Source organism: Saccopteryx leptura, chromosome 1, assembly GCF_036850995.1.
Source record: "Saccopteryx leptura isolate mSacLep1 chromosome 1, mSacLep1_pri_phased_curated, whole genome shotgun sequence".
Classification (NCBI taxonomy): domain Eukaryota; kingdom Metazoa; phylum Chordata; class Mammalia; order Chiroptera; family Emballonuridae; genus Saccopteryx; species Saccopteryx leptura.
The window spans coordinates 150,736,065-150,755,958 of NC_089503.1; the positions used below are offsets into that span (position 1 = coordinate 150,736,065).

At 44.6% G+C, this 19,894-nt stretch overlaps 1 protein-coding gene across 1 annotated transcript in view; it reads left to right on the top strand.

Moving 5' to 3' along the window:
- The window catches only part of LOC136388144 (chondroitin sulfate proteoglycan 4-like), a 74,519-nt gene that overhangs the window by 12,425 nt on the left and 42,200 nt on the right, over positions 1-19,894 (top strand). Inside the window, exons 5-7 of the mRNA XM_066360124.1 lie at positions 13,175-13,338; positions 13,683-17,240; positions 18,615-19,085. Of these exons, the coding sequence (XP_066216221.1) occupies positions 13,175-13,338; positions 13,683-17,240; positions 18,615-19,085 (4,193 nt within the window). The remainder of the gene's footprint in view (positions 1-13,174; positions 13,339-13,682; positions 17,241-18,614; positions 19,086-19,894) is intronic.

The following is a 19,894-nucleotide window of genomic DNA, read 5'->3' on the forward strand; positions in this document are numbered from 1 at the left end:
GGTGTGGCTTTGAGCAGGAAGGCGAGATCTGCAAGCCAGGGACATCTTGGGGGCACAGGTGGGGTGTGGTGAGCGGTGGGCCAGTGATCCTAAAGGTCAGTGTAGGGCGATGAAAAGCCCCTGGCTTTGGAGTCGTATATCCTCAGAGGGACTTTGGAAAGGTTACCTCTGTAGGTCTTGATTTTGCACCTGTAAAACTGAGACAGGGGTTTGTTCAGGGAGGGCTTGAGTAAGTGCTGTGTAAGACCTAGCGGCCTAAGAACCACGCGGTAGACACTCAGTTCCCTCCTCTCTTCTTCTGTGTGGTGAACTTGGGTACAAAGCCAACAGCCAAGGAGTGAGATATCCACCGAGGGGCTCAGAATGTGGGCCGAGGAGATCTATTGAATAAAGGATTCCATAGCTTATACTTGAACGCATACACCATTCTTCATCCGGGGCCCTAGTTGCATGACAGATATTGATAATGAGGTCTCTCACCGAAAGATACCTGGAAGCCCTTGAACGAATATTTTCTTGAGTGTGTTGTCAGTCAGTCATATGTGCAGTCTGAATTTAGGTTTCATGACTTCCTTATTTCTGTGGGCGATTCAGGCTGTTGCTTTGAATCGCTCAACAGTGACTCAGGGAAAGGCTGCTCTCAGTCCTTATAGGACAGATGGTGGAGGGTGACGTGTCCTCCATGGGGCTGGCAAGTCTCATGTCCTGCTGCCTTTGTCTGGTAAACAGATGTCCTCAGTGAGAATATCTTCATTGTACACCCCCAGAGTATCTCTCTTTGCAAATCAAATAGTAATCTTGCTGTCACCACTTCCTCAAGGTAGAGTACACACTTAGAACTAGACCCGTGTTGTCAACAGTTCAATAATTTTTCTCATATTGGTTGGTTCCTTGGTATTTAGTGGTCCTTATATTATTTATATGTATCTTTAACCTATGATTTGTTAGCAGGAGTTTTAAAGCAACTGATCCTGCTTGTGATGATTTGTTTAGTGATGATGAGATAGTGGAATCGTAAACTCAGTTGACCAGGTAGACCCGTGCGTGCTGTGGCACTGTATAGGGACAGAGAGAGTGAGGGCACCCCATCATCCCTTCCGCCTTGTATAGTCCTGTCCTCCCTGGTGGAGACTGTGTATCTAGCACGTGAGCTTCACATGCCAGTTTGAGGGAGGGTGCCAGTCAACCAACCTGTAACAAAGATGAAGGAAGCCTCAGTTCTCTTTCCTTCCTTCCTTCCTTCCTTCCTTCCTTCCTTCCTTCCTTCCTTCCTTCCTTCCTTCCTTCCTTCCCTCCTTCCTTTCCTCTCTCCCTCCCTCCCTCCCTCCCTCCCTCCCTCCCTCCCTCCCTCCCTCCCTCCCTCCCTCCCTCCCTTCTTCCCACTCTCCCTCCCTTTCTAATATCTTCTTCTGGTTCCACAGTGAATATCTTAACACCTCACACTGCCATTTCTGTCTGAAGCAAACCCAAATGCTCACAGTGGCCAGTGAGTCATGGTGAACCAGGCAGCACCTGGTGTGGCAGGAGGGGACACGGGGCATCCACGCCGCACTCGTGGTTTCTCTGCTGTGGGAACAGGTGGGCCCCTGAGTGGCTAGAGTGACTGATTTATGCAGGAAAGCCAAAAAGACCAGGTTTTTCGATTTAAAATCTCTTTATAACAATTGAAATTTACTTTAGAAATACAGCTGTATAGGTAGGTTATACAAAGCACAAACAAAGCTCATACCCTCTGCATCTGGGGCCCTTTCCAGTGCTGCTGCTTTGCCCAGTCTGTTCCCTGCACTTAGCCCAGTACCTGCAAATGATGGATGCTCGATATCCATGAGCAACTGGGTGACAGATGCCCTGGGGGGCATGGTGGGCAGAGTAATGTCCCCCTCAAGATGCTCACATCCTAATTCCCAGAATGTGGAATGTTATTTTACATGGTGAAAGGTACTTCGCGGATGTGATCAAATTAAGGGTTTGGAGATGGAGAGATGATCCTGGTTAGAGTCCATGTCTGAGCAGAGGTTGGAGCAATATGATTGCTAACTGGGCCCTCAAGCCAGGAAATGTGAGCAGCCCCTAGAGGCTGATAGGCAAGGAAAGGCATTCTCCCTGCGGCCTCCAGGAGGAGTACACCTTGCAATCACCTTCATTTATGTATTTGTTTGTTTGTTTGTTTTTAGGTGAGAGGAGGGGAGATAGTGAGGCAGATTCCTGCAGGCACCCTGACAGGGATCCACCCAGCAACCCTATCTGGGGCTGATGCTCGAGGAACCAAGCTGTTTTCAGTGCCTGAGGCTAATGTGCTTGGACCACCTTGGCTATCCTCAGCACCTGGGTTCAATGCTCGAACCAATCGAGCTAATGGTTGTAAGAGGGAAAGAGAGAGAGAGAGGGGAGAGGAGCAAATGGTTGCCTCTCCGGTGTGCCCTGACCAGGAATTGAATCCAGGATGTCCATATGCAGGGTCAATGTTCTATCCACTGAGTCACCAGCCAGGGCTGACACTTTCATTATAGCTCAGCAAGGCCTATTTGTGTCTATGAACCACTAACTTATGATGATAAATCTGTTATTCTCAGTCTTTGAATTTGTGGTAATCTTGTTGCAGCAGCAACAGGAAGCTCATATGGGGAGTTTCTGTCCCAGTGAAAGAGAGAATACAAGGGCCATATCACTGCCAGTCAGAAGGTGGCACGTGGCATCAGAGAGGCATGAGGAGCTAGGAGCTTCAGGGAAGGTTCTGCCTATGTGGGTAGCAAACCTAACTCACTCCAAGCCTGTGGCTGGGACTAGAAAGCTCCCAGACAGCATGGACCAAACATGAAAACACATGTGTGACATGTGGAGCATGCAGGATACGACACTAAGGACAGCGTAGTCTGCTCAACTGGGGCCACCCGGACCAGGACTCCTCACTGTTCCATTGTAGCAGGAGCTGCTCACATCAGAGTCTACATGACCCTATGGGGTCATGTGGGGCCCAGTCCGCAGCCCTGGAGCAAATAGCTCTTCACTCATTCATTTTGTCCCAATTTACATATTAGGGGACCTGAGTTTTGTTAGCAAGACTTTTAGAACCGTCCTTATTGAGGTTGACTTTCCATGAATAAGGAAGTTGGGCCTGTTAGGTGTGTGAGCCAAGTTATTTCTTACTTGTAAGTTTTCTTCTTTCCCAGAGTGCTCTAGATAAAGTTAGTGACCGCAAATAAATATTCAACTTCAGTTTGATAAAGCATACAATGTCGATCCCAGAGTAAAACACTATAGAAAGTCTTAAGAATAGATTTGTGTGTGTGTGTATGTGTGTGTGTGTGTGTGGGGGGGAACAAAATGTGGTTTTCCTTTCGCATGAAGTTACTCCACTCCCGTGAAGTTACTCCACTCCCCGTGAAGTTACTCTATTCCGACGAGTGAAGGCTGTTGTGTAATGTTATAAAGCTCCTCCTTGGACTTCATCTTAGGATGCTGTATAGAGCAAATACTTTGGCAGAGAAGTTTTGTTTCTGTTATTTATTTTAACTTAGAAAATAAACTTTTACACTTATGTCATCTGTAGAACATATTTAGGTTATATATAATTACCAAAAATATTCTATTATAGAGAGGTAGTTCTAATTTTCAGAGAGAGCTCTGGAATCTGTCTTGAAATCTTTTCCTCACCGGTTCCCGCCCGACTGCTGTTTTACCCTCGTGTAGTCGCAGGACCTGTCTTTCTAAAACACAGAGCTGCTGTCTCTCTTCCTGACTGGTAACTACTGTGCTTCCCCGCCGTCTGCAGCATAAGGTTCAACCTCCTTCCTATGGCTTGTTAGGCCCCACAAGTGGGCCCCTGCCCTCAGGCATCCAGTTGGTCAGTCACCCATCAGCTCCCCAAACGGTCATCTGCACGAGCAGAACGAAGCCAAACAAAACCACAGCCGCCCACCCAGGGCCCCCCTCTGAGTAAGGGGGCACCCAGGCAGAAGTCTGGGTTAATCTGGATTGCCCCTCCTCTCCCTCTCCCTTCCCAGAGAGTCTGACTTTCTGAATGTCTCTTGAGCCCACCCACTTCTCCCCAACTGCTCCCCCCCAACCCTCTGAGTTCATTCTCTACATGTCAGCTGGAGTTAACGTCTACACTGCACTCTGATGAGCCATTTGCCTGTTTGACTTTTTTATTTTTAATCGGTGAGAGGCAGGGTGGCAGAGACAGATTCCCTCATGTACCCCAACCGGGATCCACCCAACAAGCCCACTAGGGGGTGATGTTCTGCCCATCCATCTGGTTTTTTTTTTTTAAATAATTTTATTTTTTTAATGGGGTGACATCAATAAATCAGGATACATATATTCAAAGATAACAACTCCAGGTTATATTGTCGTTCACTTATGTTGCATACCCATCACCCAAAGTCAGATTGTCCTCTGTCACCTTCTATCTAGTTTTCTTTGTGCCCCTCCCCCTCCCCCTTTCCCTCTCCCTCTCCCCCCTCCCCCCGTAACCACCACACTCTTATCAATGTCTCTTAGTTTCACTTTTATGTCCCACCTACGTATGGAATAATGCAGTTCCTGTTTTTTTCTGATTTACTTATTTCACTTCATATAATGTTATCAAGATCCCACCATTTTGCTATAAATGATCCCGTGTCATCATTTCTTATGGCTGAGTAGTATTCCATAGTGTATATGTGCCACATCTTCTTTATCCAGTCATCTATTGACGGGCTTTTTGGTTGTTTCCATGTCCTGGCCACTGTGAACAATGCTGCAATGAACATGAGGCTGCATGTGTCTTTACGTATCAATGTTTCTGAGTTTTGGGGGTATATACCCAGTAGAGGGATTGCTGGGTCATAAGGTAGTTCTATTTTCAGTTTTTTGAGGAACCACCATACTTTCTTCCATAATGGTTGTACTACTTTACATTCCCACCAACAGTGTATGAGGGTTCCTTTTTCTCCACAGCCTCTCCAACATTTGTTATTGCCTGTCTTGTTAATAATAGCTAATCTAACAGGTGTGAGGTGGTATCTCATTGCAGTTTTGATTGCATTTCTCTAATAACTAACGAAGATGAGCATCTTTTCATATATCTGTTGGCCATTTGTATTTCTTCCTGGGAGAAGTGTTTGTTCATGTCTTCTTCCCATTTTTTTATTGGATTGTTTGTTTGTTTGTTGAGTTTTATGAGTTCTTTGTATATTTTGGATATTAGGCCCTTATCTGAGCTGTTGTTTGAAAATATCATTTCCCATTTAGTTGGCTTTCTGTTTATTTTGTTATCAGTTTCTCTTGCTGAGCAAAAACTTCTTAGTCTGATGTAGTCCCATTCATTAATTTTTGTCTTCACTTCTCTTGCTATTGGAGTCAAATTCATAAAATGCTCTTTAAAACCCAGGTCCATGAGTTTAGTACCTATGTCTTCTTCTATGCACTTAATTGTTTCAGGTCTTATGTTTAGATCTTTGATCCATTTTGAGTTAATTTTAGTACAGGGGGACAGACTGTAGTCCAGTTTCATTCTTTTGCATGTGGCTTTCCAGTTTTCCCAGCACCATTTATTGAAGAGACTTTCTTTTCTCCATTGTGTGTTCTTGGCCCCTTTATCAAAAATTATTTGACTATATATATGTGGTTTTATTTCTGGTTTTTCTATTCTGTTCCATTGGTCTGAGTGTCTATTTTTCTGCCAATACCATGCTGTTTTGATTGTCGTGGCCCTATAATATAGTTTGAAGTCAGGTATTGTAATGCCCCCAGCTTCATTCTTTTTCTTTAGGATTGCTTTGGCTATTCGGGGTTTTTTATAGTTCCATATAAATCTGATGATTTTTTGCTCCATTTCTTTAAAAAATGTCATTGGAATTTTGATGGGAATTGCATTAAATTTGTATATTGCTTTGGGTAATATGTCCATCTTGATTATATTTATTCTTCCTAACCAAGAACAAGGAATATTCTTCCATCTCATTATATCTTTTTCGATTTCCCTTAACAATGGTTTATAGTTTTCATTATAGAAGTCCTTTACATTCTTTGTTATGTTTATTCCTAAGTATTTTATTTATTTTTGTTGCAATCATGAAGGGGATTGTTCTTTTGAGTTTGTTCTCAAATGTTTCATTGTTGGCATATAGAAAGGCTATTGACTTCTGTATGTTAATTTTGTATCCTGCGACCCTACTGTATTGGCTTATTGTTTCTAGTAGTCTTTTTGTGGATTCTTTGGGGTTTTCGATGTATAGGATCATATCATCTGCAAAAAGTGATACCTTTACTTCTTCTTTTCCGATATGGATGCCTTTTATTTCTTTGTCTTGTCTGATTGCTCTGGCTAGAACCTCTAGTACCACATTAAATAAGAGTGGAGAGAGTGGACAACCCTGTCTTGTTCCTGATTTAAGGGGGAAAGCTTTCAGTTTAGTGCCATTTAATATGATGTTAGCTGATGGTTTATCATATATGGCCTTTATCATGTTGAGATATTTTCCTTCTATACCCATTTTGTTGAGAGTCTTAAACATAAAATTGTGTTGTATTTTATTGAAAGCCTTTTCTGCGTCTATTAATAAGATCATGTGGTTTTTGTTCTTTGTTTTGTTGATATGGTGTATTACGTTAACCGTTTTACGTATGTTGAACCATCTTTGAGATTCTGGGATGAATCCTACTTGATCATGATATATTATTTTTTTAATATGTTGTTGTATTAGATTTGCTAGTATTTTGTTTAGTATTTTAGCATCTGTATTCATTAGAGATATTGGTCTGTGGTTTTCTTTTTTTGTGTAGTCCTTGCCTGGTTTTGGTATGAGGGTTATGTTGGCCTCATAAAATGTGTTTGGAAGTATTGCTTCTTCTTCAATTTTTTGGAAGACTTTGAGTAGAATAGGAACCAAGTCTTCTTTGAATGTTTGATAAAATTCTCTGGTATAGCCGTCAGGGCCTGGACTTTTATTTTTGGGGAGGTTTTTAATGGTTTTTTCTATTTCTTCTCTACTAATAGGCCTGTTTAGGCTTTCTGCTTCTTCTTGACTCAGTCTAGGAAGGTTGTATTGTTCTAGGAATTTATCCATTTCTTCTAGGTTGTTGAATTTAGTGGCATAAAGTTTTTCATAGTAGTCTACAATAATTCTTTGTATATCTACGGTGTCTGTGGTGATTTCTCCTCTTTCATTTTGAATTTTGTTTATATGAGTTCTTTCTCTTTTTTCCTTGGTGAGTCTTGCCAAGGGTTTGTCAATTTTGTTGATCTTTTCAAAGAACCAGCTCCTTGTTCTATTAATTTTTTCTATAGTTTTTCTGTTCTCTATTTCATTTATTTCTGCTCTGATTTTTATTATCTCCTTTCTTTGGCTGGTTTTGGGTTGTCTTTGTTCTTCTTTTTCTAGTTCCTTAAGGTATGAAGTTAAGTGGTTCACTTGGGCTCTCTCTTGTTTGTTCATATATGCCTGAAGTGATATGAACTTCCCTCTTATCACTGCTTTTGCTGCATCCCATAGATTCTGATATATCGTATTGTCATTTTCATTAGTCTGTATATATCTTTTGATCTCTGCACTTATTTCTTCTTTGACCCATTCATTTTTTAAAAGTATGTTGTTTAGTTTCCACATTTTTGTGGGATTTTTTTCCTCTTTTTTGCAGTTGAATTCTAGTTTCAAGGTTTTATGATCAGAAACTATGCTTGGTACAACTTCTATTTTTCTGAATTTGCTGATGTTGTTTTTGTGGCCCAACATATGGTCAATTCTTGAGAATGATCCATGTACACTGGAGAAAAATGTATACTCAGTCACTTTGGGATGAAATGTCCTGTAGATGTCTATCATATCCAGGTGCTCTAGTGTTTTGTTTAAGGCCACTATATCTTTGTTGATTCTCTGTTTGGATGACCGATCTAGAGCCGTCAGCGGTGTATTGAGGTCTCCAAGTATGATTGTATTTTTGTCAGTTTTTGTTTTAAGGTCAATAAGTAGCTGTCTTATATATTTTAGTGCTCCTTGGTTTGGTGCATATATATTAAGAATTGTTATGTCTTCTTGATTCAGTGTCCCCTTAGCCATTATGAAATGGCCATTTTTGTCTCTGAGTACTTTTGTTGTCTTGTAGTCAGCATTATCAGATATGAGTATTGCTACGCCTGCTTTTTTTTGGATGTTATTTGCTTGGAGTATTGTTTTCCAGCCTTTCACTTTGAATTTGTTTTTATCCTTGTTACTTAGATGAGTTTCCTGTAGGCAGCATACAGTTGGATTTTCTTTTTTAATCCATTCTGCTACTCTGTGTCTTTTTATTGGTGAGTTTAATCCGTTTACATTTAGTGTAATTATTGACACTTGTGAGTTGCCTATTGCCATTTTATAGATTGCTTTCTGTTAGTTTTGTGTCTTGTTTGATCCTTCTCGTTCATTTTTCTATCTTTTGTTTTTATTTGGTTGTATTCCATACATGTTTCCTCTGTTGCTATCTTTTTTATCACATGTGCTTCTGTGGTGGTTTTTTCAATGGTGGTTACCTTTAAGTAATGAAAAGCGTTCCTACCCTGTTCATTGTAGCGCACTATTTTGTGAGTACTTTTGCACTCCATCATCCTTTGCTACTGTTAATCTCAGTCCTCTCCCCCCCTTTCTTTTTGTTGTTGTCACAGTTTAATTTGGTTTTATTGTGTTCTTCTTGGAGCTTTTACTTGTGGCTTTGTTTTTTTTTCGTTCTTTGTATCTGATTGGAGAACCCCCTTTAGTAATTCCTGGAGTGGGGGTTTTCTGATGATAAATTCCCTCATCTTTTCTGTATCTGTGAATGTTTTTATTTCTCCTTCATATTTGAAGGATAACTTTGATGGGCATAGTATTTGTGGCTGAAAGTTCCTCTCTTTCAGGACTTTAAATATTGGGGTCCACTTTCTTCTAGCTTGTAGAGTTTCTGCTGAGAAATCTGATGATAATCTAATGGGCCTTCCTTTATATGTTGTATTCTTCTTTTCCCTGGCTGCCTTGAGAATTTTTTCTTTTCCGTTGGTTTGTGCCAATTTCATTATGATATGCCTTGGAGTAGGTTTGTTGGGGTTAAGAAAACTCGAAGTTCTGTTTGCTTCTTGAATTTGAGGCTTTAGTTTTTTCCACAGGCTTGGGAAGTTCTTATCTATTATTTGTTTGAGTATGTTCTCCATTCCATTTTCTCTCTCTTCTCTCTCTGATATACCTATTATTCTTATGTTATTCTTTTTGATGGAGTCAGATAATTCTTGTAGGGCTATCTCATTTTTTTTTAATTTTTGAGTCTCTTTCTTCTTCTCTCTGTTGTGCCTCAAGTTGCTTGTCTTCTATTTCACTAATCCTCTCTTCTATCTGACCTGTTCTATTAGCTAAGCTTGTTACTTCGTTTTTCAGCTCGTGAATTGAGTTTTTCATCTCTGTTTGATTTGTTTTTATAGTTTCAATTTCCTTGGACATATATTCTTTGTGTTCATTGAGTTGTTTTCTGAGCTCCCTAATTGCCTTTCTGTGTTTTTTTGTATATCTCGGAGGATTTTTAGGATTTCTATCTTGAATTCTCTGTCATTTAGCTCCAAGGTTTCCAATATATTAAATTTTTTCTCCATAGATTTTTCCTCATCTATCTGTGTTACCTCTCTTTCTTTTGTATCCATGATATTCGATTTTCTCTTCCTTAATGGCATCTGAGGGTGGTTTTGTTGATAGTATTAATGAGATTTAATAAAGAATAAAAAGTTAAAAAAATAAAAAATCAAAAAGAGTTGTTTTTTTAAGAAATTAATAATGAAATAAAGAAAAATAAAATAAAATAAAAATTTAAAAAGAAGGAAATTATTCTCCCCCTCCTTTTTTCCTCTCCTCTCCTCTCCCCTCTTTCTTGAGAAAATCTTGTGGTGAACTGTGAATTATAACAAACAATGCCTGTAATGGAGGGTTTGAATTGGGGAAAAGTAATAAAGGGGCAAAAAAAAAATAAAAGAAAGAAAAAAGAAGGGGGTATGGACCCTCAAAAAGCAAATAAGGAAAAAATTTGGGTCAAGAATAAAATGATTTGCTTTTAGGTGTTGGTTGACTAAGAGTTATGATGAGAGGAATAAGAGGGAAACAGGAAAATGGGGGGACAAATTAAAAAATTACTATTGTATTTAGTGGAACAAGAACTAGATAAAATGGAGTGCTAGGGATAGGAGCACTGCTAGTGAGTTAAAAAGGTGAAGTAAAACCCCCCCAAAATGCCACAAACATAAGTTTGAGTCCCAGATAAGATAATTTGTTTGTTATTGAGGTTTGAATGAGAGGAGATGTAAAGGAGAAAGGAAGAAACTAATATAGAGGGAGAAAAGAAAGAGAGAGAGAGAAAAAAAAGAGGGAACCACTAAAAGAAGAAAAAAGAAAAAAGAGAGAGAGAGTTAAGGGTTTTGGAGTGCAACCCTCATAGAGAGAAAGGAAGAGGAAAGAAAAGATAATGGGAGATGTAACACTTATGGGTAGTGTAGTTCAAGGAGAGGAGAGAGTAAGTCCGGCAGAGAGTTAATAGGCCAAATTGGAGGAGGAAAAAAAAATATCAAGAATGAAGATAAGAGAAACAAATGAACAAATATAATAAAATGGGATAGGTTATAAAGTCTGCAGATTATTCTTGATTTTGAGAGGTTATCTTCTTGCTTTTTCTTTTCTCTCCCTCTTCCTGGTCAGTGACTCTGTACCCCGGGTTCTGCCCCTTTGGCACGCTCAGGTAGAGGTTTGCAGTTGATAAGTCTCTATGGCAATGTCATGTATTGTGCTTTAGTCTCGTTGGCAGTTGAGGCTCATTAGCATTTATAGGCTCTGACAGTGAGAGAGTCCGTGTTCCTGGAGCCTTTCTCCTAGTCTTTCCTTCCTCAATTAGTAGCCTGATAATCCAGCTATGGGGTTGCTGCTGCCTCTGCCTGGATAGTAAGAGGCTCAAAGAGCTGGCAACTCCCCATTCTATTTCCACTCAGCACAGGGCTCTGGGTAAGGCTCAGTCAGTCATAGCTGCTAGCATAATCAGGCGGGGCTTCTGCCCACTCAAAGACCTCTGGCTCTGCCACTCTGTCCGGTAACACGGGCGGGCGCCCACTCCCGGGGCGCTTGGAGGAAACTCTCACTCACTATCTGCGCGTGCAGACCAGGATATCAGGCCAGCAGTCTCACACTCTTAGTGAAACCCCCAACCGCATGGAAAAGTTCCACCGTTGGAATTAGTTCTTGCTCCCTCCCGTGCACGGCTTTCCCAGGGTGCTGGGGCAGCCCGGAGACTCCGCTTTCGGCCCACACAAAGGCCTCTGACTCTGCCTCTCTGTGGGATAACACGGGCGCCCACTCCCGGGGCTTTGGAAGGAATCTCTCGCCCACTATCTGCGCGCGCCTACCAGAGGATCGGGGAAAATGGCTGCCCCACTTGTCTTTTTTTGTCTGGGTTTGGCGCAAGTGTTAGCTTGTATTGCCCAGGTTGCCACAGAAACAGTTTTTCCTCGGCTTGGATCTCCGTGCCACAGCCTGGTTTGGCCGTTTTTGCCACGGCCTGGATCTATTGACCCCCTTTGCCCGCCTCAGTTTCTATATGCACAGTTCCCAGTGAAAGCCGCCCTGTTTAGGTTAGTGAGGAAGGCGGAGCATTTCTTACTCCCTATTTCCTTCGGGGTTTGGTTATATATTTAGCCAATTTTTCGCTCGACCATACCTTCGGGTGTATGAAACATCTGGAGGCTCCAAGGATAGGTTTTTCTGTTTCTGGTTGAAGATCTTGTTGAGTTTTGGGGGAGATTTATCAGTATCGCTTCCTACCCCGCCATTACTCTCCCATCTGGGGTTTTGCTCTGTTGCTCAGCAACCAAGCTCTTCCTAGTGTCTGAGGCAGAAGCAATAGAGCCAATTCTCAGCACCTGGTGCCAACTCACTGCAATTGAGCCATGGCTGCAGGAGAGGGAGGGAGGGAGAGAGAGAGAGAGAGGAATGTGAGAGGGGGAGGAGTAGAGAAACAGATGGGCGCAGCTTCTGTGTGCCCTGGCTGGGAATCAAACCCGGAACATCCACACGCTGTGCTGACACTCCACCACTGAACCAACTGGCCAGGGTTGCGAGAAAGTGTTAACCAGAAGTTTTAAACCTGCTTCTTTGTTTTTTCCCTGAGGCAATGGAAATTTCTAGCCACCAGCTGGGACAGGGATTGAGTTATTGCCAGAGAGGTGAACATGGGAAAATAATGGGGATGTTGTTTATTAATGTTACTGAGTCGTTCTCAGCGGTCGAGTTTACGATTTAGAAAACATTTCCTGGTTTTGAAAACTTAACAATGCAGCCTCGAAGTCTGTCCAAATCGGAACGGGGGGATTCAGCAACGGGAAGGCCAGTCAGATAAACTTGGGGCACTAGTGGGTCTCTAATTTGTTGTGTCAGCTGCGTGAACTGATCCTTACATTCTAGTTTTATTGAGTTTAATTATTAATGGTTGTTTTTTTTTTATTTTAACTAGAGGAAAAGGTGCTTGTGCATATCTGAGAAAGTCTGCAGGGCTCATAGTAATTTCTGTACTGGCTTCCTGTCTTGGTAAACACCCTGGACAGTGGTTGGGAATGCTTGGGGTTTTGCCTTAGCTTTGTGTATCCGGAAGTGTCGATTTTACCTAAGTCCCTAAGCTTTGCTAGGCCCAGATTTACTCAACTCTAAGGCTCTCCTAGGTTAGTTTGGTTTGGTAGGTAGCTTGCTTGCTATCTGCCTATCTCAGGTGTGGTTCCCTAGAGACAGAGGGTTAGGCAGGGATTCTGGTGCAGGTGCGTGTTGAGTGAGGGCCACCAGGAGAGAACAGCAAAGGGGTGAGGGAGGCAGTTCAGGGCCGCAGAAGAGACCAGGTAGAGTCATGGCTCAGCTGGTCTCGTCTCAGCCTGACTCCGGGAGAGCACTGGACTGTGAGTGGCAGCACGGAGTTCTATAGGTGTCTTACGTCCACTTCAGTCAGTCACTGGCTATAGGTTGCCCTCCAGGGCAGGGGGTATAATTTCACTGAAACTTCTGGATAATGGTCAGTCAGCTGGCAGGTGTGTGTATCAGCTTGCTCAAAAGGATCTAAATAGACTCATCGCAGAATCTACCATGCCACCTGGTAGATGACAATAGGAAGTGGAATAGTCATTGTGTGATGAGGTCACTTGCTCATACGTTTTCACGTGTCCCCTCAGCATCCTTTTATGGCAAGAGCTATGTGGAGTTCCGCATCCAAGAAGCTTCCTCTGAGCTATCCCTCCGATTAAAATTTCAAACCAGCAAACAACAGGGACTACTCTTCCTTGCAGCTGGGATATATGACTACTGTATCATAGAACTTCTCTTAGGAAGCTTACAGGTAAGATTTTTTTTTTAAATCCTTAAAAACAGACAAGCGTTCGGATCCTGGAGAGAAAAGCAGTGAGAAGGAGAACACAACCACTGTCCTTGTGATTTTTGGCACTTGGCTGCGATAAAGTCACATGCCGTTTGGAAGGGTGGCATCTTCTCTAATACCAGCATGTCTTCAGTATTTTGACCCAGAAAATTTTTATCCTTTATACATAGCCTATAAATGTGGGAGGAGTTTTCATGACCAAGTGTCTCTCTCCCCCCACCCTACCCCTGCCTTTCTGAATGGCCCTATTTTTTAAAAATAGAACATGAGGTGAGATTGATTAACTACAATCCTTCCTCTTCCAGGTGAGAGCAAACCTGGGAGCAGGTGAACAAACACTCTTTTCTGAGCAACGCCTTCGTGTGGATGACTTGGCGTGGCATTTGCTGGAACTGTCCTGGGTCAAGGGTAACATCTCCCTGGTAATCGACGAACGTTATGAGACGACTGGCTGGATCCCTGGTGGGACACACAGTTTGCGTTTTCAGCACGGAATCTACCTCGGCGGCCACGGTAGACTCAATGTCCCCTACCTAGACAGAGAGCTCCTCAATTTCCGCGGATGCATGGAGGATGTAGCGTTGAACAAGAGGGAGCTCCTGGAGTCCCTTAGATCGTACCCCAGATTCAAGAAGGTGTACGAGGTGTCCCTGGGATGCAGTGATGAATTCTTTGCGGGGAATGGGGAAGCCATCAATTTCTTTAGCTCCAGGTCCTATGTCGCCTTCCCACCATGGACGGTGCACGGGGGAGCGCTGTTGGAACTGGCGCTGCAGACGGCAACGCGGCAAGCCTTGCTTCTGTTCCAGTCAGGCGGGGAGGAGGGTTTTGTTGCTCTGGAAATAGTTCACGGTCTGCTGCAGGCTCGTGTAGGATGGCGTGCGGGTGATGCTCAGCTCTCTTCCTTGAGATCAGTTAGTGACAACCAGTGGCACGTCATTCAACTCAGATTTTCGGGACCGTATGTGGACCTGGTGGTGGACGGACAAGGGGTAGGGACATCGCTGCCTTTGCCACACACACCGTTCGTGCCCAAAGGCCCCCTGTATGTGGGAGGCATTAATGACCGTCAGAGGGGAGCAGTCAGGAGGGTAGAACTTGCCTCCATGCCCATGAAGTCTGTGTGGGGAGTCTTGTTCAAAGGGTGCATACGAGGCTTGGAAGCCAACTCAGAAAAAGGGGCATTGAAGGATGCTCTCGTCTCTAAAGATGTATCTGCTGGGTGCAACATGAAGAGCAGAGATGCTGAAAACCCTACCGTCATAGCAACAGAAAACCTGCTTCCACCAGAGACTTCCCTTCCCACAGCTGAGCCCGAGGTCGGCCAGCCCTCCCTTCAAGATGCTGTTCACCCTTTCTTGGTTCTGAACGACTTGGAGGTCCAGGAAGGTGGGCAAGCCTCCCTGGAGCAAAAGCACGTGAGGGTGAATATGAAATTTGAGGACCTGGTTATCCGCCCTTCTCAAATACTACTTAAAATAAAGAACCTGCCTGCTCATGGGTTCCTTCGATTAGATGTCGCCCCAGTGCAAGAACTGGAGAAGGCTTTCACCATGTTAGATCTCGGGCAGGGAAGAGTCTGGTACGTCCACAATGGTTCAGAAGAACCGACGGACTCTTTCACCATTTCCGTCTCTTTCCATAGCAGGAAGGAAATGCCATTAGACCTGCAAGGACACGACCCCTATGTTCTGAACATCCATGTCATCCCAGTAAACGATCCCCCATTGCTTCAGCTCCCTGCAGGGGACATGCTTCCCCTGTTTGAGAACTGCAGGAAATGGCTAACTCCAAACGTGATCCATGTGTCAGACCCAGACACGGACCCCCTGAGCCTTAGTGTTTCAGTTCTTGGCAACGTCAGTCCAGATGCCGGGTTTTTAGAAAGCATCAAGGCTCCTGGGAGAGCCCTTGGTAGTTTTACCCACGAGGATTTAAGAGAGGGCCATGTTTTCTATGTGCACAGGGGCCATCGGAACTCCCGGATCCTTCTCAGAGCAAGTGACGGGGAGCTGGTCAGCCACACCGTGGTGTTACGGGTCATGGCTGTTCCATGGGACTTTGAGGTGGCCACCAGGACCGGTGTGGTTGTTCCGCAGGGCGGCACGGTGCTCATCACACAGAGGAACTTGTCGGTGGTGGTTAATGGCGAACTCCAGGACATGGAGACGCGCTATGTTATCACCCATCGGCCTCAGTTTGGCCAGATTCAGCGGCTGGGGTCCAGCGGTGCGTGGAAACAAGTCGGTACCTTTTCTCAGCGTTCCATTGACCAGGCTCGGGTCCGGTACTGCAGCACCTTCAGAGAACTGCAACGAGAGGACGTTTCAGATCACTTTAACTTTCAGGTTACCGTCGAAGGGAGGGTCAGTGATGAGCTGACGTTTCCCATGACCGTCCGGTGGCTAAAGCTGACGCTTCTGAGAAATGTGCCTCTCGAGAGCGATACACCGAACCGACAGGTGTTGAGTTCTGATCACCTGCAGGCGGTGGCAGAGGGTGTGGACGTCGCCAGGGGAGAACTACATTTCAAGGTGCTGACCCCACCCAAGAAAGGAGCGTTGCTGCTTGGCAAGGAAGTTCTGAAAGCAAACTCGCTCTTCAGCCAACAAAACATCACAGCCTCAGAGATAAGCTACACACCACGTGACAGGCCCAGGGTGGACGCACTCGACTCTTTCAAATTCTCTGTGGTGGCAAAACACATTGAATCCAACAATCACACGTTCACGATCAACCTGAGAGCGGGTAGGACGCGTATTATTTTAACCAACAGGGGATTGTCCATAAGAGAAGGAGAAGGAAAGTTAATTACAACATCGGAATTATTCGCCCAGACCCGGGACAATCAGACCTTCCGATATGAAGTCACCAGGAGTCCTCAGCATGGGAAGCTGAAACGGATCGACTTCTCAGACTCCCTGGGGAGTCGTGACAGCATCACCACATTCACGGGGGAGGACATAATGGGCAAGCGGCTGATGTACATCCACGACGACTCTGAGACCCAGGGGGACGAATTCCTTCTGGTGGCCTCCGCCGCAGGACCAGGCCACAAGGTGGTGGTCAGCGGTCTTGACACGGAGCCCTTGTCCACCGAAATTAGAGTCGCCATTACTGTCGGGTTGAAGAATGATGAGAGACCCGTGAGGGTGGTAGATGACATCTTCCATGTTGTGCGGGACGGCCAGCGCTTGTTGACCCTGGCCGACCTCTGTTACCATGACCCTGACTCCGATTTTGATGACGGGCAGTTGCTCTACACCCGGCGGGGCAACCCAAATGGGGACTTGGTGCAAGCCAGCGACCCCACTCAGAGACTCTACCAGTTCCGGCAGGAGGACCTGCGGGAGGGCCGCGTGCTCTTCAGGCATCGGGGTGCTGACTCCGCCCGCTTTGTCCTGTTTGTGACAGACGGTGTCCACTTCGTGTCGTCCCTTCTGGAGGTCAGGGCGTCAGACCCCTATGTCCGGATAGCCAAAAACACGGGGCTGCTGGTGCGGAGAGGAGAGGACAGCGCCCTCACACCGGCCAACCTCAGTGTCGCCACAAACCAAGACGTTCGAACGGACCGCGAGGTCCAATTCCACGTGGCGTGGTCCCCAAAGCACAGCCGGGTACTGGTCAGCAACTCCGTGTCTCACTCCTTTACCCAGCATGACCTGAAGCAGGGACGTGTGGTTTACACTCATGATGGCGTGGGCAGTGTTGATGTGTTCAACCTGACTGTGAAAGTTAAAGATACGTATTTAGAAGTGGGCGTCTGCGTGCGAGTGTCCCCAGAAGGCCACCCACAGCTACACAGCAAGACCCTCATTGTTGAGGAAGGAAAACTGGTAAAACTGAGCAGAGCAAGGCTCCAGGTAGGTGGCCAGCCTGGCCCTGGGAACACCCACCCCCCAGCCACAGGGGCAAATCATCTACTTGTTTGCTCCTGAGAGCTGTTTCTGTGTTGATTTCTCCTCTGGCATTTGGAATAACTTAAAAAAAAAAAAAATGTGGAGGCCCTTGAGAAGAAAAGCTGGCAGTTGTCATGGTTTCCTATAGTTGGACAGGATTGGTAAGTGACATTAAGCCTCATTTTAAAGCTGTGTGCACAGACGCATGCAGGCGTGTGAGCTCGTTTTGTGTAGGGTAAGCTCAGAATGTGCAGGGTGCTGCATATTAGAGGAAGTGAAGACAGCTTTACCTTTGTCATTTTTTATCAACACAGCCACTATTTCATTTGGTCTGAGTTACACTTGTGATGTGATGAAGCAAGTGTAACAACTTGATGTAACAAACACAAGGAGTCCTAAAGCAACTGAGGATACCCTGTTGCACAGTTTCTTTCCTTAGCTCTGAGCAAGTGGGCTGGCTTAGGTTCCTGAATTGATGGATAAAATCAGCCCAGACCAGTGGGATGCCAGGAATGACACCACACACCAGAGCCACCTGGCTTCCCAGGGCTCCTACCCGGAAACTTCCAGCTGGCAGAGGTCTGCTGGCCAGGGTGAGCAGAGACTAAGGTTCGCCATTGAAGGTAACCCTGTACATACTGCTTTATGATGATGGGCCGCAAATGCGGGCTATTCTGAATCCACCCTCAGGGCTCCAAACAAGTTGGTGTGATGGCTGAGTGCAGCCAAGGACATCAGGTAGGAAAGCATTCAAATCAGAAGCCATTTGCTCCCGACTCAGGCATTGAGTTTATGTGTAAGTTTCACCACCAGAGGGCAGGTGTAGTTAAGCTACGATAAGTTACAAAGACTGTTTGGAGATGGAGTTTGCTGAATCAGTACCTTCCGTCTACTGAAAATGCGGAGCTAGTCAAAATGGCAAAGAAAAACAAACTTTCCTCCAAAGTCTGGTGAGGTCAGTGATTCAGCTGTTCCTTCACCATCTTTTCTTCTTTCTCTTTATAGCATTTTATTTCTTTCACTTCAGCCCTCTGCCAACCAACTTTATTGCCACTGTGAATGCTGCCTTGTTAGCCCATGAGCTGCTACTGCAGTGGTCTTGACCATGACTTTTTTTTTTCCTTTTTTTTTTTTTTTTTTTTTGCCACCTGGACTGAACTTCAAATTATTGGCATCGTCTCCAGACCAGACCTAGGCTTAAACTGTGTATCAAACCGGATTTTCATTTAAGCTGTTTGTGGGCATTAATAGAAAAAAATTGGTTCAAAAGTTCTCGACTCCTCCATGTATGAATACGTCTTTCTTTTTGTGTCTGTGTGTCATATATGTGAACTCCAGGCTGTGCACAGAGATAATATTCCTTCCGGGGCCACGTTTATCGTCAGAACCCCGCCAATGCATGGCTACCTCCGAAAATCTTTCCCGGAAGAAAGCAGCTTGGGTGCCGGAGAGACGTCGCCTTTGGTTTTCACGCAGCGGGATATCGATGATGGTAACATCCATTATGTGCAGACGGCCCCTGGCAAACAGCAGGACCGCTTTTTGCTGGATGTGATGAGTGGTTTCCATGCTGTGAGTGGGGTTGACATCTTGGTGGATATCGTCCCTAAATGGATCCCTCTGGAGGTACAAAATCTCTCCATCCAAGAAGGTGGCTCTAAAGCACTTAAGGAAGACAACCTCAGAATCCCAAGCAAATATTTTGAGGGGTTTGACTGTGAATTTGTTCTACACAAACCGCCAAGACATGGTTATGTTGAAAACTCTCATTTTCCAAGAGTAAAGCTCATGAAATTCACCAGGAAACAGGTAATACCTCTCAGCTAATATGATTGTGTATCTTAGATAAAAGAGAAAAAAATTAGCTATTAATTTTTCAGACTCATTGACTCTTGAGGGTGATGGGGTCTGAGAGGGCATCTAATCCCAGTTACCCTGTAGAAAGGTCATCTAGCCATCGCTTAAATATCTTCATTGACGGAGAGCTCATTACTTCCTGTGGTCAGTTCTTCCAGTTTAAAAAAATGCCAAGTGTTAGACAGTTCTTTATGCTTAGCTGAAATCTGCCACTGAGACATATCTCTTGGCTCTAGGAGTCTACAGAACAAATCGTGCCTGTTTTCATGAAAGATCTTTGAATTTTTGAAAGTAAGAGTTACTAAATTCTCTTGGATTTTTATCTTCTTTAGGTTAAACATTTCTAATTTCTCCAATGGAGGCTTTCATGCCATGGGTTTCCAGCTCCCGCTCCATGCTGGCTGCCCAGTTCTAGAGGAACTGCACAGTGTCACAGACCCCCCGCCCCAAGTTAATGCCCAGGTGCTCAGCACAGGGATGGTTTGGTCATTCATGGGTCTTTTCATGCCTTCATTGCTTACTTAATGAACAGACCGTGGACAGAGTGTACACTCTGGGTCATGCCCTATTTGGAGGGTAGCACGGTCAGTGGCTAAAATGGCCCAGCCCTGCAATCAAGCAGGTGGACATGGCCGCCAACCTGGTGTCCAGTTGGCATAAACTGACTAGTCAAGGCTGGGCTGCTATGCTATCGGGTTTCTTTGCTTGGGGCTAGAATGGCATTAGTGTGAGATTTTTGCTTTCTTATCAGAATAAAGGAG